The sequence below is a fragment of the Typopeltis vanoorti genome, chromosome 11 (assembly GCF_054136105.1).
Source record: "Typopeltis vanoorti isolate ZY-2024b chromosome 11, IOZ_Tvanoo_1.0, whole genome shotgun sequence".
Classification (NCBI taxonomy): Eukaryota; Metazoa; Arthropoda; class Arachnida; order Uropygi; family Thelyphonidae; genus Typopeltis; species Typopeltis vanoorti.
The window spans coordinates 64,385,002-64,399,485 of NC_143559.1; the positions used below are offsets into that span (position 1 = coordinate 64,385,002).

Consider the following 14,484-nt stretch of genomic DNA (forward strand, 5'->3'; position numbering starts at 1 on the left):
TCTGTCTGTCAGCCATTCTCTTATCTATGCTAATAGTTTATAATCCATCCCATATTCTCCGATTTCTGTAACAGTCTTCTATGCTATATTCTGTCGAAAGCCTTAGCAAAATCCAAAAGTATCATGGTATATCCATTCCCCTTGTCTAGCTCAATGGTAACATTATTATAGAATATGAGCAAGTTACTAAAACATGAACTTCCCTTAGTAAACCCATGCTGTTCATTGCAAAGTAGAGATTCTCTGTCAATTCATTTCTGAATGCAAGTCCTTACTAACTTTTCCAAAATCTTCATCACCACTCCTGAGATACTGATTGGTCAATAGTTGGATACATTGGTCTTTGCACCACTCTTGTGCAATAGGATTACCATACATTCTTTCCACTCCTGTGGAATCTTCCCTGTTCTGAGACTCAAATTATATATCGTGATTAATGGAATAGCCAGTTGCCAGTTCAACCGAACACTTTTAGCATCTGTGCTGCTATCCCATCAGTCCTTATTGCTGAATTCTTATTCAGTTTGTGGAACAGCTCTAATACCTCCTCCTCATAAACCTGAGTTTCTTCATCCATTGAGGAGATAGCAGTGAGCTAAATGTTGCATACACCAGGTTGATAGTGTTTAGCAAACTGGGCACTTGTTAGTTGAACCACCTCTTTTGCATCTGTCACCCTCACACCATTTGCATTCTTTCATATTCTTTCTTTTACTTGCAACATATCAATATTAAAGAGTTCTCAAACTCTTTCATTTTTTTTTGAAGAATGTTTGCATATTTTAGAGTACAGTTCACATCTGAGAGCTGCTCAACTTTTATTTGCTTTAAAACTTTCTTACGTGTTCTTCTTTTCAATATGAAATTCAATTTTATCCTGCTCACAACTAAATGGTGATCACTTCCAATTTCAAATCTCCACTTCTACCTTAGTAGAACCTTCTGTGGGACCATAGGCACAAACAAGTCTCATTGTCCAGTTCTCTATCTGATATTTGCCCACATCACTCTACTTGAGATTGCCTGCCATTCAAGAAGATTAGCCTTGCATTTAGTATTGAATACTATGGCTACTCCTTCTTTTTCCTTGATTGTCATTGCTTGAATATAACATTTTGTATTTATTGCTCAGAAAGATCTCACCAGTTTTTGTCTTTTTTGTTTCAGTCATCCCTATTATGTCGATCTGGTACTTATCCAATTCCTCAGCTAGCTTCATTTCTTACCATTCAGGCTTCTTATGTTGATAATATTGATCTTGAACTCTGGTGATGTTGATTTGGGGTATGTTTTAGGATTTGTTCCAGTAGCTGACTTTTTGCTGTTTGCCTTGGTTTTCTGGTGCAAACAATGGGGGCCTTGTTTAACTGGGCAATGCTCCAGCCGACATGAAATTCTGTCATGCTGTACCATCATTTTAAGCCAATAAGAATACAGTTTGGTCGCTTAATCCCAAATTGCCAGCCCATCCTCGTTCGTTCAGTATCTAGGAGGATACCTAACAGAGTACACCACGAGAAGGTGAGGATTGGATATTAGATCAGAAGCTCTGGTCAGTTCTCTGCATTCCTTTAAAAGCTATGTGGGGGTCTCCTCTCAGTTATACAGCTTTGACCCTTAAGCACCCCTTCTTTATCACAGCTTCTTTATCCCTTTGGAAACCTGGAGATCAAATCTGTGTACAGTAGTCCAGGTGTGATCATATCACAAGTTTGTAAAGAAGCAAAATGACTTCTATAACTATATATGTTAATGTTCATTTCAACATCGCAGTTATCCTCCAAGTTGTGTTTACAATTTTTGCTGTGTGATCTTTGAATTTCACTCCTCCATACGAGACTAATGTTCTTGGTGGAGTGGACCTCCCAATGATGGTATTTGCCCTTTTCATTCTTATTCTTTTTTTCCATGCTTTTCTTTACGCTATTTCTCCTCAGTCTTTTTTTACTATCCTGTCTTCCAGACTACCGTCACTAGAATCTAATGTCATACAATGCGACCTGTGAACATTCGGAACGGGGAGGAGATTCTGTTAAGTTTACACTACTTTGGCCTCTGCTTCAGCAAGATAGGCAGTCCTGGATGGTCCAACCCAGAACAATCAGTTAATGGACTTTCCTGCAAGGGTCAAGGGTGTTGCATTGGGTTACATGTTAAAATTACACGGGATAAAATTACACAAGGATGAAATTACATATAGATAAAAAATACACTAAGAAAAAATTACACAAATTTGAATATTCACACCAAAGTTTTTTACTTTAGAGTTTTTAAATTTTTATGATAAATTTTATATTAATTTTAGATAAGAGTTCCGTTAATTTTGTAATACTTTATAAGACCTACCTGTTGACTTTAATTCGATTAAAATATTATTGGTATTTTGTTGTCAAATTAAATACATACTCTTTCTTAATATTGCAAAAATTACTTTTATTTTAAAAAATAATAAAACAACAAACACTAAATCATATAAGCTATACAACGTAAAAAATTCAATCGTCTATTAGAGTCGTAATTTTGTACAATATTTGAAATACGTTGTTTTAACAAAATGTACCTACGACATCCTGGGTTTCGTTGACCAGTTAAATGCTGCAAATAGTTTGTATGTTGTAAAGATAATTCTTTAACATTGTTATCCAATAATTTCCAAACAGTTGGATGGGAACACTGAAAGAACGACTGAAGTCCATATTGCCATCCTTCAATATATTTGTAGTTCTAGCTATACAGTTGGCTGCAGAGTGTCTATGGTTCCAAGTAGAAATATTGAATAGAGGTTGTCTATAAGTGCCGTTCCTGAGCTGTCGACCTCAAATATATGTACGTTTGAAGTAATGGAGAACTTGCTCGATTTGTTCATTATATTCATCTAAATTAGAGAACAGATCAGCAACTTCTAAAAATGTTTCTTACACTACTTCTTCTGGTAAAAGTGCAAGTGATTGTAACATTTTAATGTGTACTGCAAATAACTGATTGGATTCACATAGAGATTTTAGTACACATTCATTTACTTTGCGTATAATAGATTGTGATAAGTGGAAAAAGCAGCCACTAATTTCGATGTTTTCAAACATGGTATGGAAAGCATTTATTGCTGCTGTTTCAAAATCGGCCAAAATTTTTCGTAGTAGAGCTTGAGGAATTTTCTCCAGTAACATGTTCGGCATCTTCACGTATATTTCTTCCTTTTTCCCTGATAGAAGAGCCAGTAGACAAGGAAAAGCAACGCCTGAATCATATTGGACATGGATACTGTATAATTGATAATATATTTCTGGAACCACTTTAAATGTAGCGTCTGCTAGCCAAAAATCATTAACTACAAGTTGATCTAGAAGAGTCTTGTGACCAATTAGTATTATACGTTCTGGATCTTCTGCCCTGGAATAATGAATAATCCATTTAGAGTACTTCTCTGGTATTTCAAAATTTTTGTTATCTGGATTTGATGGAACGTTTCCGATTGTTTTAGCTTTGGATCTATTTAATCGCCTCGTCATGGAGCTCTTCTTCAGTAGGCACATTTTTAATCCATCTGATACAGTCACTAAACTGTTAGGTATAATTGCACTAGCCATTGCACCTGGATTTGACATGTTTCTTTTCATTTGATTTGCAAGTTGATGAGTTTCAGATTCAAAAGTCCTATTAACATGACAGTTCTGAAGACTCACGGATAATCTTGTTGTCTCTGGTATGGAGCAGTGATCGACAATTTAAAGTTCTAAACTTTTCACAACGCCAATGAATAGTTCCGATAGCAGTTTCACAGTGACGAACAAACTCAAATCCTTTGTAAATTATAATTTGACCACCTTGATTACTAACGCCGTACTCAAAATCAGGCATGGGTAAATTAGAAATTAATTAAAAAAATTAATCACAAATTTTATTACGTCGCACGTTATACACTAGTTGTATTACGAGTCACTAAACTAGAACTGAAGACAAAAATGTAAATTTTTGTCTTATGTAAGACAAAAATTTACTTATATACCTTCACCCAAACAATTCTTAGAAATTCTTGAGCAGTTCATGGTGATTAACAATTGTCGATTGGTTTTACCTTAGGAAATTATTCCTTGAAAATCTGAGGTAAGTACTAATTAGGGTAGCTAATCACTACATTATTTTGAGTTTCCAACTCAACCACCTCCCTAATCCCCTTGCCCAAATCTGCAGTAGTGATTTATCCCTTGCTGGTTATAAATTTTGTACAATTTTTGGTAAATTTTATTTTTATGTGTAATTTCTTACTTGCGTATTTTTTCACTCCACTTCAGGGCCTGGCTCCCACTGACGAGACCTCAATGAAGGTCGAAACCAGTATGGATAGTGACCCTTCCCTTAATGCATAACATTATACTTATCTGCAAGGAGATGTGTTTTGCATTATGGGAGATACTGCGATAGGAGTGATAGTAGCTTGACCACCTTTGCTATGAGTTGCCTGGTGTTGTACTACCTCACCTCAGTCCTGAAGATATTTTCAGGTGCAAACTTTGTTTGCTCACACTTGGATAAAGGATTAAACTAAATTTATTATTGTGTATTTTTTCCTTTTAATTTTTTTCTTAGTGTATTTTTATCTGTGTGTAATTTTGTCCCTGTGTAATTTTTGCAGTGCAATTTTATCCCGTGTAATTTTGTCCTGATACGGTTGCATTGTTACTATTGTTATTGGTGTGGATTATCGTTGTGGAAACATCAGCATTTTTGTCAGCAACATTCTGAGAAACTGCTGACAGTAACATCAGTGGGTGGAATACCAATCAGTAACATCTCATAAAACACAGTTGTTATATATCAGAATGGAATATACTGACCATGGAATATTTGTCCCTGTGTAATTTTTGCAGTGCAATTTTATCCCGTGTAATTTTGTCCTGATACGGTTACATTGTTACTATTGTTGTTGGTGTGGATTATCGTTGTGGAAACATCAGCATTTTCGTCAGCAACATTCTGAGAAACTGCTGACAGTAACATCAGTGGGTGGAATACCAATCAGTAACATCTCATAAAACACAGTTATATATCAGAATGGAATATACTCGATGTTCCTGATGAGGTGATATGTTCAGAGCCTAAAGATCAGGGAGTGATAGGTGTTGAGGTGCATCCTGAGACATAGGGATGGTCATCTGATTATGACCAGGAACATCATCCTTGCTTTTAATACACCTAAGCTTCCATCTCTAAAAGCAGGGTATCTCAACTATCCTGATAGATTCAACCTAATCCACCAAGATGCTTTACATCTCAGAAATGTGGGCATGCCCAAACTGCCTGTCTTGGCTCTACCAGCTGTGCCCAATGTGGTAATAAAAAGCATGATAACAAATCTCAACAGCATCCCAAACATGTATGTCTAGTCCACCATCTGATAATTTCCCCATGCCTGAACTTTATGATCATGAGAGCATCTTTGTTGAGTGGATCAATCGCATGACCTATGGACTCACTCTAGAAACAACTAAAATGGTTCCATTTGATGAGAACCCACTTGTCAAAAAAATTATGACAAGGATCTCACGTAAAGATAAACCACCAGACAGCCTCACTGAAAAAAAATGGATACTTCAGTATCCACTAAAAGTAAATTAAACTTTTCAACTGATCCTGACACATCAGATGTGTTGAATTTTTTTTCCAGAGGAAGAGATGGACATTATCCGTCCATACTTCCCAAAATCATTTGATAAATATAAACCTGACAAGGGCAAGTCCTCAATCTCCTGAAAATTGGATGTCAACAATGCCAAAACAGTAGGTAAATTTTTATAATGGAACTGCTATGGGTTTCACCAGAATATATACGATAAAATCTAGATTTTGCTGCAGAAGCACAAACCTTTCAGTTTCTGTCTGCAGGAAACATTTAAAACCTAGTGAGAATCCTACCATAAGAAATTTTCTCTGTTGTATGCAAGAGCAGAACTGGATATATTCCTGCTCATGGTGGAGTAGTTATTAATGGGTGGTCGTACTCTTCTCCATCATGTCCAGCTTGCTACTGCTTTAGAAGCAGTAGCAATTTGGCTATCCCTGGAATTTCTTATTACAGCATGTTCAGTTTATTTGCCACCATATGCTGAGCTAAATGAACTCCGTCTTAATAACTTTATCTTGCAACTGCCTGGTTGTATACTTCTTATGGGTGATTTTAATGGGCACAACACTTTGTGGAGTAGTGCATTCACAAATTTACAAGGCCGTGTCATTGAACGAATCCTTGAAAATGATCTCTCTCTCTCTCTCTTTTGAATAATAGACTCAATACTTACCATGTACCTATCTGCTCATGTTCTGCATCAAACTTACAATCTGCTCTCCTGCCATTTTTCGACTGCTCATATGGGATGCTGAAGACAATCTCTACAGAAGTGATCATTTTCCTGTTATTTGTATGGTGTCTTCACATGAACCATCTTCTCCTACACAGATGTCTATATGGGGAATGGATCAGGCTGACTGGAATACTTTTTCTCCATCTTGCAAAATTTAATGCTGATACAATCAGTCAAACACCTATTAATGAAGCAGTAAAGTATGTACAGATTGCATGGTTTAGCCAGCAACAGCCTCAATTTTCCAAAAATGTCATCTTGATTTCCACTCTGTCCAAAGCTTTCATGGAACCCAGAATGCCAGGCAGCCAAAAAACAACAGTGTGGAGTATATTTCATAGATACCCCAACACAAAATTAATGGCTTTTTTAAGCATACCAGAACACGTTATGTGAAACTTCAGAGTCAAAACAATCTTGGATCCAATTTACCTAATCAGTTAATCAACCAAATTGTATGGGATAAAATCTGGAAAATGAAATGTAGATACATAACACGCTGTTTATTTACCGTAGCCCATAACGGATGTGTTGTTGTGGATCATAGCTTTTGCAGACATTTTGCCAGAATCTCAACAAGAACTTCATTCCTCCTGAATTCTTACTATTAAAAGAGCAACAGGAGAAACATCAGCCAATTTTTTCTATCAGTTTTGTTGTCTCACCCTTGTATAGTAGGGCCTGATAACATCCATTATGAAATGATAAAACATCCATCATCTGCTATTGATCTTCTTCTCTTACTATACAGCAGAATACTTTCAGAAGAAGAGTTTCTGGATTCTTGGGATAAGTCAGTTGTCATTATTATCCCAAAACCAGGAAAGGATTCAACACAAGCATGAATTATTGACCTGTTGCTCTGACCAGCTGCCTTTGTAAGATATTAGAGAAAATGGTTAATGCTAGATGTCGCTGGTATTTAGAGCCATATAGTGTATTGAGAGAAGATTAAATCTTCTCTCCAATGCACTATATGGCTTTTGTAGACATTGTTTGATATTTGGACTATTTATCCATTTAGAAACTTGTATAATAAGCATTCCTGAAGCAAGAGCATCTCGTTTTTTTTTTTTTTTACATGGAAAAGCTTGACAGCCTGGAGATATGGCATATTCAAAGACCTTTATAACCTAGGTCTCAGAGAATACCTTCCTGTATTAATTTAAAAAAAAAATTCTGTCTATCCGAGTTTTCCAAGTCAGAGTGGGAAGTATGCCATCTTGGCCAAATCATCAAGAACAATGCTCTGTGTTAAGTGGGAAACGTTTTGCTATCAAAGTTAACTCAATTACTGAACAGCTTTTTCCCATTGTAGGAAAAGTGCTCTATATGTTGATGTCTTCACAATTTGCTTTTGCTTTTGTACTGAGAAGCATGATCAATTGCAAGCAATTGACCATGTTTCTCTGTGGGCTCTTAGTAATGGGATTCAGATTTTCGACAGAAAAAAAAAGTGTCTGTGTACATTTCTGTCAAAAATGCACTCTTCACCCAGATCCTGAATTAAGAATGTGATAAACTGTTATTTCAGTAGCAACAGAAGCTGAATTCTTTAGTCTCATCTTTGGCAGAAAACTTATTCCTTGCACACACACAATCATCAACTAAGAGAATAGTGCAAGTGAGCATTGACTATCCTTCGCATTCTGTCCTCTACTGGATGGGTTGTAGATCAATCTTCATCAATCATATGCTTTGTCTTTATCATATGCCTATATGTTCAGATCTGGATTATGCATCTCAAGTCTGGCAAGGCAGTATAACCTGTTTGGTTGGATCCCAACCAACATCAGGGTATACAATAACCACTGGTGCCTTTCACACATCACCCATTCAGTCTTTATGTTGAAGCAAATGAACTGGCTCTGTCACTTAGGTGGAAACTGTCTCTTAATTATGTCATAAAAATAGTCTGGTCCAGAGCATTCTATGTGGACTAGTCTCTTTTCTCTGCACTGGGAAGCTCAATATTACATGTCAGACTATCATCTGTCTTTCAGTGGTGTAGCTAGAGCTTTTGCCACCCCTCTTAATACACACCAAAATACCACAAAAAGTCAAAACGACGTATAGGGAAATAAATGAAAACACTATGTTTATTTTGAAGTAAAACTTTAATTTCAACATTCTAAAATGTTATTTTTCTTGCTTTTCTGTTAGCAAAATCGTCAATGACATTGGCAAAGTCTATTTCATAGTAATGTAGATAATTCTTAATCAATTTTATTTAGAAAAACTCCTCTCACAACTAGCAACACTCACAGCAATTGTGAGGAAAATTCGTATTAGTATTACAACATTTGGAACTGAGTTCTCGAGACTATTTTAGAATTAACTGCAAAAAGTTCAAAAAGATTCCAAGTGCTGCCTGGGGTGGACCTCCCCCTCTGCCCTCCCATAGCTACGCCTCTGCTGTCTTTTTGGTATGTTTTAAAGAGATTTTATGCAAGCTATTGACATTAATGTTGACAACATCACCTGCACCAAACATAACTGCATTCCTCCATTGGAGGTTTGCATTCCATGCTGCAACCTCTCACTTTGTGAACTATAGCAGTTTCATACTCCATCATCTGTCTATTTTCAATTCTTTAATGCACACAGCAGCCCACTCTGATTTCTTGTTCATCTATACTGATGGTTCAAGATCAGTGATCTCTATTGGCTGTGCTTCTGTGTGTCCTGACATTACTGTCTCTAACCAAATTCTGCTTGATTGCAGGAATTGTGTACACACACACACACACACACACACACACACACACACACACACACACACACACACACACACACACACACACACACACACACACACACACACACATTCGTAGAAATATGTTAACAGAGAAAAACATAAAAACAGATGGAGATTGTATTTCATGAATTACTGAATAGGAACTTCCACATCATGAAATCATATACCAACTTCTACTGTATAAGAAGAATCTTTTGAACTATCAACACTATTGATAAAGTGCATTCATTCAGAATAATAATACCTCAGAAATAAATATAATTCCTGAGGAATTATTATAGAATCATTGAAAGCTGGAGAAAGGAAACCAGAAAATATACAAATTTATTTTAACCATATGGAAGAAAGAGCAGATGCTAGTAGAATGGAGAAAGAGATCTGTCTGATATATAAAAAGAATGATGAAATGTTCTGCAGAAGTTATTATGGAGTTATTCTCTGTTATGTACAACATACAAAGTATATATGTACTTCTGTTTTGAAGGACAAATTGAAACCATTTATGGAGAGGATAATTGGTGTACCAAGAGGTTTCAGAAAAGAAAAATCTACAGCTGATGAGATGCATACTGTTATCGTTATTAGACATTTGGGGAAATTGATATTAAATATAATTTTTATTGATTTTCAACAAATATATGATAGCATTAAAAGGGCAAAAATTACCCAAGGTTGTGATAAGATTAAGACAAACTTTGCAATATCAGATGTTAGTAAGACTAACATCTGATATTGCAGATGCTTTCCATTCATTAGTATTATTATTATTATTTCGTGACACCTCCAAGGTATCCAAAGACTCATTGAGGGAGGAGAGGACACCTACTCTACAACTCTACCACCACTTAATCTACCAACTATGAACTGCCACTACTATTGTCATTTACTCCAACACAATCTGCTGTCCACCACTAGTATTTTTTTGTCTGTAAATTGCTGGTGTTCTGTAGGTCAATTTGTCTGTATATGGGATGAAAAACCCAAGTTCCCAGGAGAAAAAAACATTGCTACCTCCATGTGATATCAGCTAACTCACCTCCAGTTGAAAAAAAACCGTATAAAGATTCCTCTCGTCACAAAGAGAATCGAACTTAGGCCTTTCCATTTGAAGCACAATGTACCGTCATTCTTCCAATTGCACTACAGAGGTGCTTATGACAAGGATTAACTCGCGGATTAAAACACAGTATAGTCTAGTTAATGCTTTTTAACTTAACTCTGGATATACATTATCCAGCATTGCCAGTAGATGCGTAAAGAAATTCATATCATTGTTTGTAACATATGCACACACATTAACATCATGGCAAGAACTGAATAGAAAGCAGAAGGAATGTTTAGAAATTTGATAAATTAGCACATTAGATAAAGCTATAAATGAACAAAAAAAAGGGGAGGGAGGGAAGAAGGATTAATACAATGCAGAATGAGTTAACTGATCCAACTATGTTTGAAAATTGGGAGCTTTTGAAATAAAGTTGATCAGTTCCTATCATATGTACTGGTACACATATATCCACATGGTTATATGTGTACCAGTATCAATATTGGCACACATATAACATTTGTACATTTAGGAGTATGCAGGCAGTCTCAAATTTCTGTCCTGGAAATTCTTTTAACTCTTTGAGCTTGTATATCTAAAGAAGATATTTGGACTAAACGAGAAAGATAGTGGTACCAGATCTCTATATTCTTTTATTGGATATGAGACTGAGCATTCCTTTCTGAGTCATGAAAGGTTTCCTTTCATGCTTTTTTTCAGAATCATTTTTAACTGTATCTTCACAGTTGTCAGGAGACTGATATAATACTGGACATTTGTGATATTGCTTTGTAAAATTTAACCTCTCATATTAATCTGTCCATAGGTGACTGTCAAAATCCCATATGACTGAGAAAATGACCTTGGATTCTCTTATTTCACAATATTTCATCTAAACTCCTAATTTTTCATGCACAAAAATGCTGCAATTGTCGAATAAATTTCATGTTCACATGATTAACTACTTTGGGAGCAACTGTTCACAAGTTGCATAGTCTCACAAGCGGTCCTTGAATACAGTATGTTATTAATGCAGTTTTGTTTTAATCATCATCCACAAACTGTTGCAAGTCTCTTATGAATATCAGCTGATTTTTGGTTCTTTTGTTTACCAAAAATTTGATTGCACATAGATACTAATATGTGAAGAAGAGAAATAGGGAATGAATACAAAAATGACACTGATTTCTGATATTCCTCATAATGTCTTTATAATGTATTTTTAAAAAATATATGTATTTATTTAGTTAATATACTTACATTGTATTTTTAAAAAATTGTGGTTTGATCATTATCTGTTTTAGTTTATCAAGAACTCTATAGCACAGGATTATTTGAAGAAATGACTATACATACAGATGAAGATGAACATAGTATTGAAATGCATCTTCCATACATTGCAAAAGTCATGGAAAAGTAAGTTTCATTATTTGTCTTGATATTAATATTATATGTTGGATCTTGTTATATAACACTTTTTTTTTCATTCAAAACTTTGTTTTGAATAAAATCAAGAAATTTTGGTTATTCATAGCTAGAGAACTGGCTTGAAATTAAGGGATAAGAAGTAACAGACTATCAAATTTGATTTAAATCATTTAAAGTAGAAATTGAAAAGTTTTGATAGGACAAGAAGAGAATCAGAACTATAGGAAGAAATAAAATATATAGTAATAGAAGAAGTAAAAATCTAATTAAATCAACAAGAAAGAGATATTGTAAATGATTGTCAGAAGAAGCTATTGAAGCAGCAATAGAAAGAAGAAAAAACGAAGAACGGTCTGGGTAGTGACCCTTCCCATAATGCATAGCATTATACATGTCCAAGGAGATGTGCTTTGCATTATGGAATACTAAAGCAAGTGATGTGAAGTTTTAGCTTCTTTATACAAGTTGCACCAGTCCCTGAAGTTTACCCCTGAAGAAAATACTTCAGGGGCAAACTTTGTTTGCTTACACTTAGATAAAGGATTAAACCAAGTATATAATTTCTTGGTATCTTTAATTTAAAAATGAAAAACCAGGGAAAATAGAAAACATTAGACAGTTGGTTGCAGATTTTCAGAGACAGACTAAGAAAGATAAAAACATCTAAACAAAAAGTGCAGGGAAATTAAAGAAAGTAACATTACAGATATAACAAAAGATCTGTTTAGAAGATAAATGAAACAGGGAAGTTTATCCTCGATTAAGAGTATAAAATGTAATTTGGGAAAACATTTGGAAGGAGTGAAAAAAAAAAAGTGGAAAAATTATTATAGATGGAAAGTATTATTAATGTTGAAGGAGAATTTGTTGAGTCATCTATGATGAAAAGTTAAGTGATATGGGCAGTGGAACAGCTGATGGAGTGTCAGTGGAATTGTTGAGAGTAGCTAGGGATGAAGTAGTTGAATATATTAACTGAAATCTGTCAGCAGATTTGAAATAACAACTGGCCTAGAGATTGGAAAACATCAGTATTCATTCCAATTCTTAAAAAAAAGGGCAGATCCCCAGAGGTTGTGAGAATTACAGGAATTTCACATGCAAGTAAAGTTATATTAAAAAAAAAAAAGAGGCTGCAACCATATAGAGAAATGCCAGAAGAACAGGCAGGTTTTAAGAGAGATAGAGGAACCCAAGATCAGATAGCAAACATGAGATGGATCATAGGAGAAAAAAAAATTAATTTCAAAAGAAAATATTTTATTTTATTGATTATAGAAAAGCTTTTGATTGTGTTGATCATAACAGATTGTGGAATGTTATGAGAGCAATGGGAATACCTGAGTGTCTAATTCTCTTAGAGAATGCTAAGACAAACCAAGAACCTTTAGTAAAAACAGTTTTCAGAGAAATGGACAGAGTATTTGATTGGAAAAAGGGTTTGTATGTTGTCATGTTATCATTTTAATATTTATAGTGAATATATGATAAGAATGGCTGACTTAAAGACCTAGAAAAATATATTGATGTCAGAAAAATAAGCTATGTGATCACTACCCTAGTTGTCTGCAAGGACATCATTTCAGTGGGGCCCCTAACAAAGTCCCACCCAAGTATTGATACTATTGATGCATCTTTCAGTAACACAAGTAAGAAACAAAAAACATGATACCAGTATAAATGTACCAGTTTTTCTAATCATCCATGCTACAGATGAAAAGCCAGTGAGGAAAATATTACCCTTCTTCATTCAAAACAGTATAGAAGGACTGGCAGGTTTCCCAAAACAGTAAGAAGCTAAGTTCTGATGATGTCTTTGTAGAAACATGTCAACAACTTTCTGAAAAACTACTCAGAGCAACATCAGTGGGTGGAATACCAGTAACAGTTACATCCATCACCCACCTTTCCCCTTCCCACTCCCTATTTTAAAAAATCAACCCTTTCACCTTTTCTCCACCCTATATAATATAATATATATGTTTATATATATTATGAAAAAAACCTGGGTTTTTCTAACTTAATTCTACCAAATTGCCTACCCCCCCACACACACTCAGTAGTTTTTCGACATCGCAGAAAGAGGAAAAGCCGCAACACTCAGAAAAAGGTATGTGTAAATTTCTATTCCTTATGCTACATATACTTTTTGGTACATTTACACTCACAATGCCCTATGAATCCATGAGTAAATAGCCAATGACATTTAAACAGGGGGCACTCCTAAACTGAAGCAGGCAAAACAGCTGTAATTATAACAGTTGCATCCCTTTACAATTCACCCCAATCACAATTCCTGTAGAGAAATGATCTCAGAATGGAATACCCTAGATGTTTCCTGATGAGATATGTTCAGAGCTGAAAGATCAAAGAGTGATAGGTATGATTAGGTGCATTATGATCCATAGGGATAGTCACCTGGTTCCAACCAGAAACATCCTTACATTTGATACTCCTAAGCCTCCCACATCTGTTTAAGCAGGGTATCTCAATTGTCCTGTTAAACAGATGTGAGAGGCTTAGGAGTATCAAATGTAAGGATGTTTCTGGTTGGAACCAGGTTTGACATATGAGTTTGAGTTAATGTTAACGGTAATTCAAACTCGTATGTCTATTCAATCATTTGATAATTTCACCATACCTGAACTCTGCAATTGTTTCTCTGTTGAGTGCATCAATCACACAATGCAGAATCCTGCTCTTAAAATAGTTCCATTTGAAGGCTCATCAGAACCACCAAAACTTTTTCCAGAAAAAATGGATACTTCAGTATCTACTGAAAGTAACTTGAACTTACCCAGTGATCCAGATACATCTGAAGATGTATTGGATATTTTTCTAGAGGAAGAGATGGACACTGGTCGCCCATTCTTCCCAAAATCTAATGAGAAATG

The 14,484-nt window shown here is 35.3% G+C and overlaps 1 protein-coding gene across 2 annotated transcripts in view; it reads left to right on the forward strand.

Moving 5' to 3' along the window:
- Nucleotides 1-14,484, forward strand: part of LOC150101675 (protein MEMO1-like) — a 193,340-nt gene that overhangs the window by 76,884 nt on the left and 101,972 nt on the right. For both annotated transcript variants that reach the window (XM_090401000.1, XM_090401001.1), the window contains exon 5: nt 11,467-11,578. In XM_090401000.1, coding sequence (XP_090257126.1) covers nt 11,467-11,578 — 112 coding nt within the window. The remainder of the gene's footprint in view (nt 1-11,466; nt 11,579-14,484) is intronic.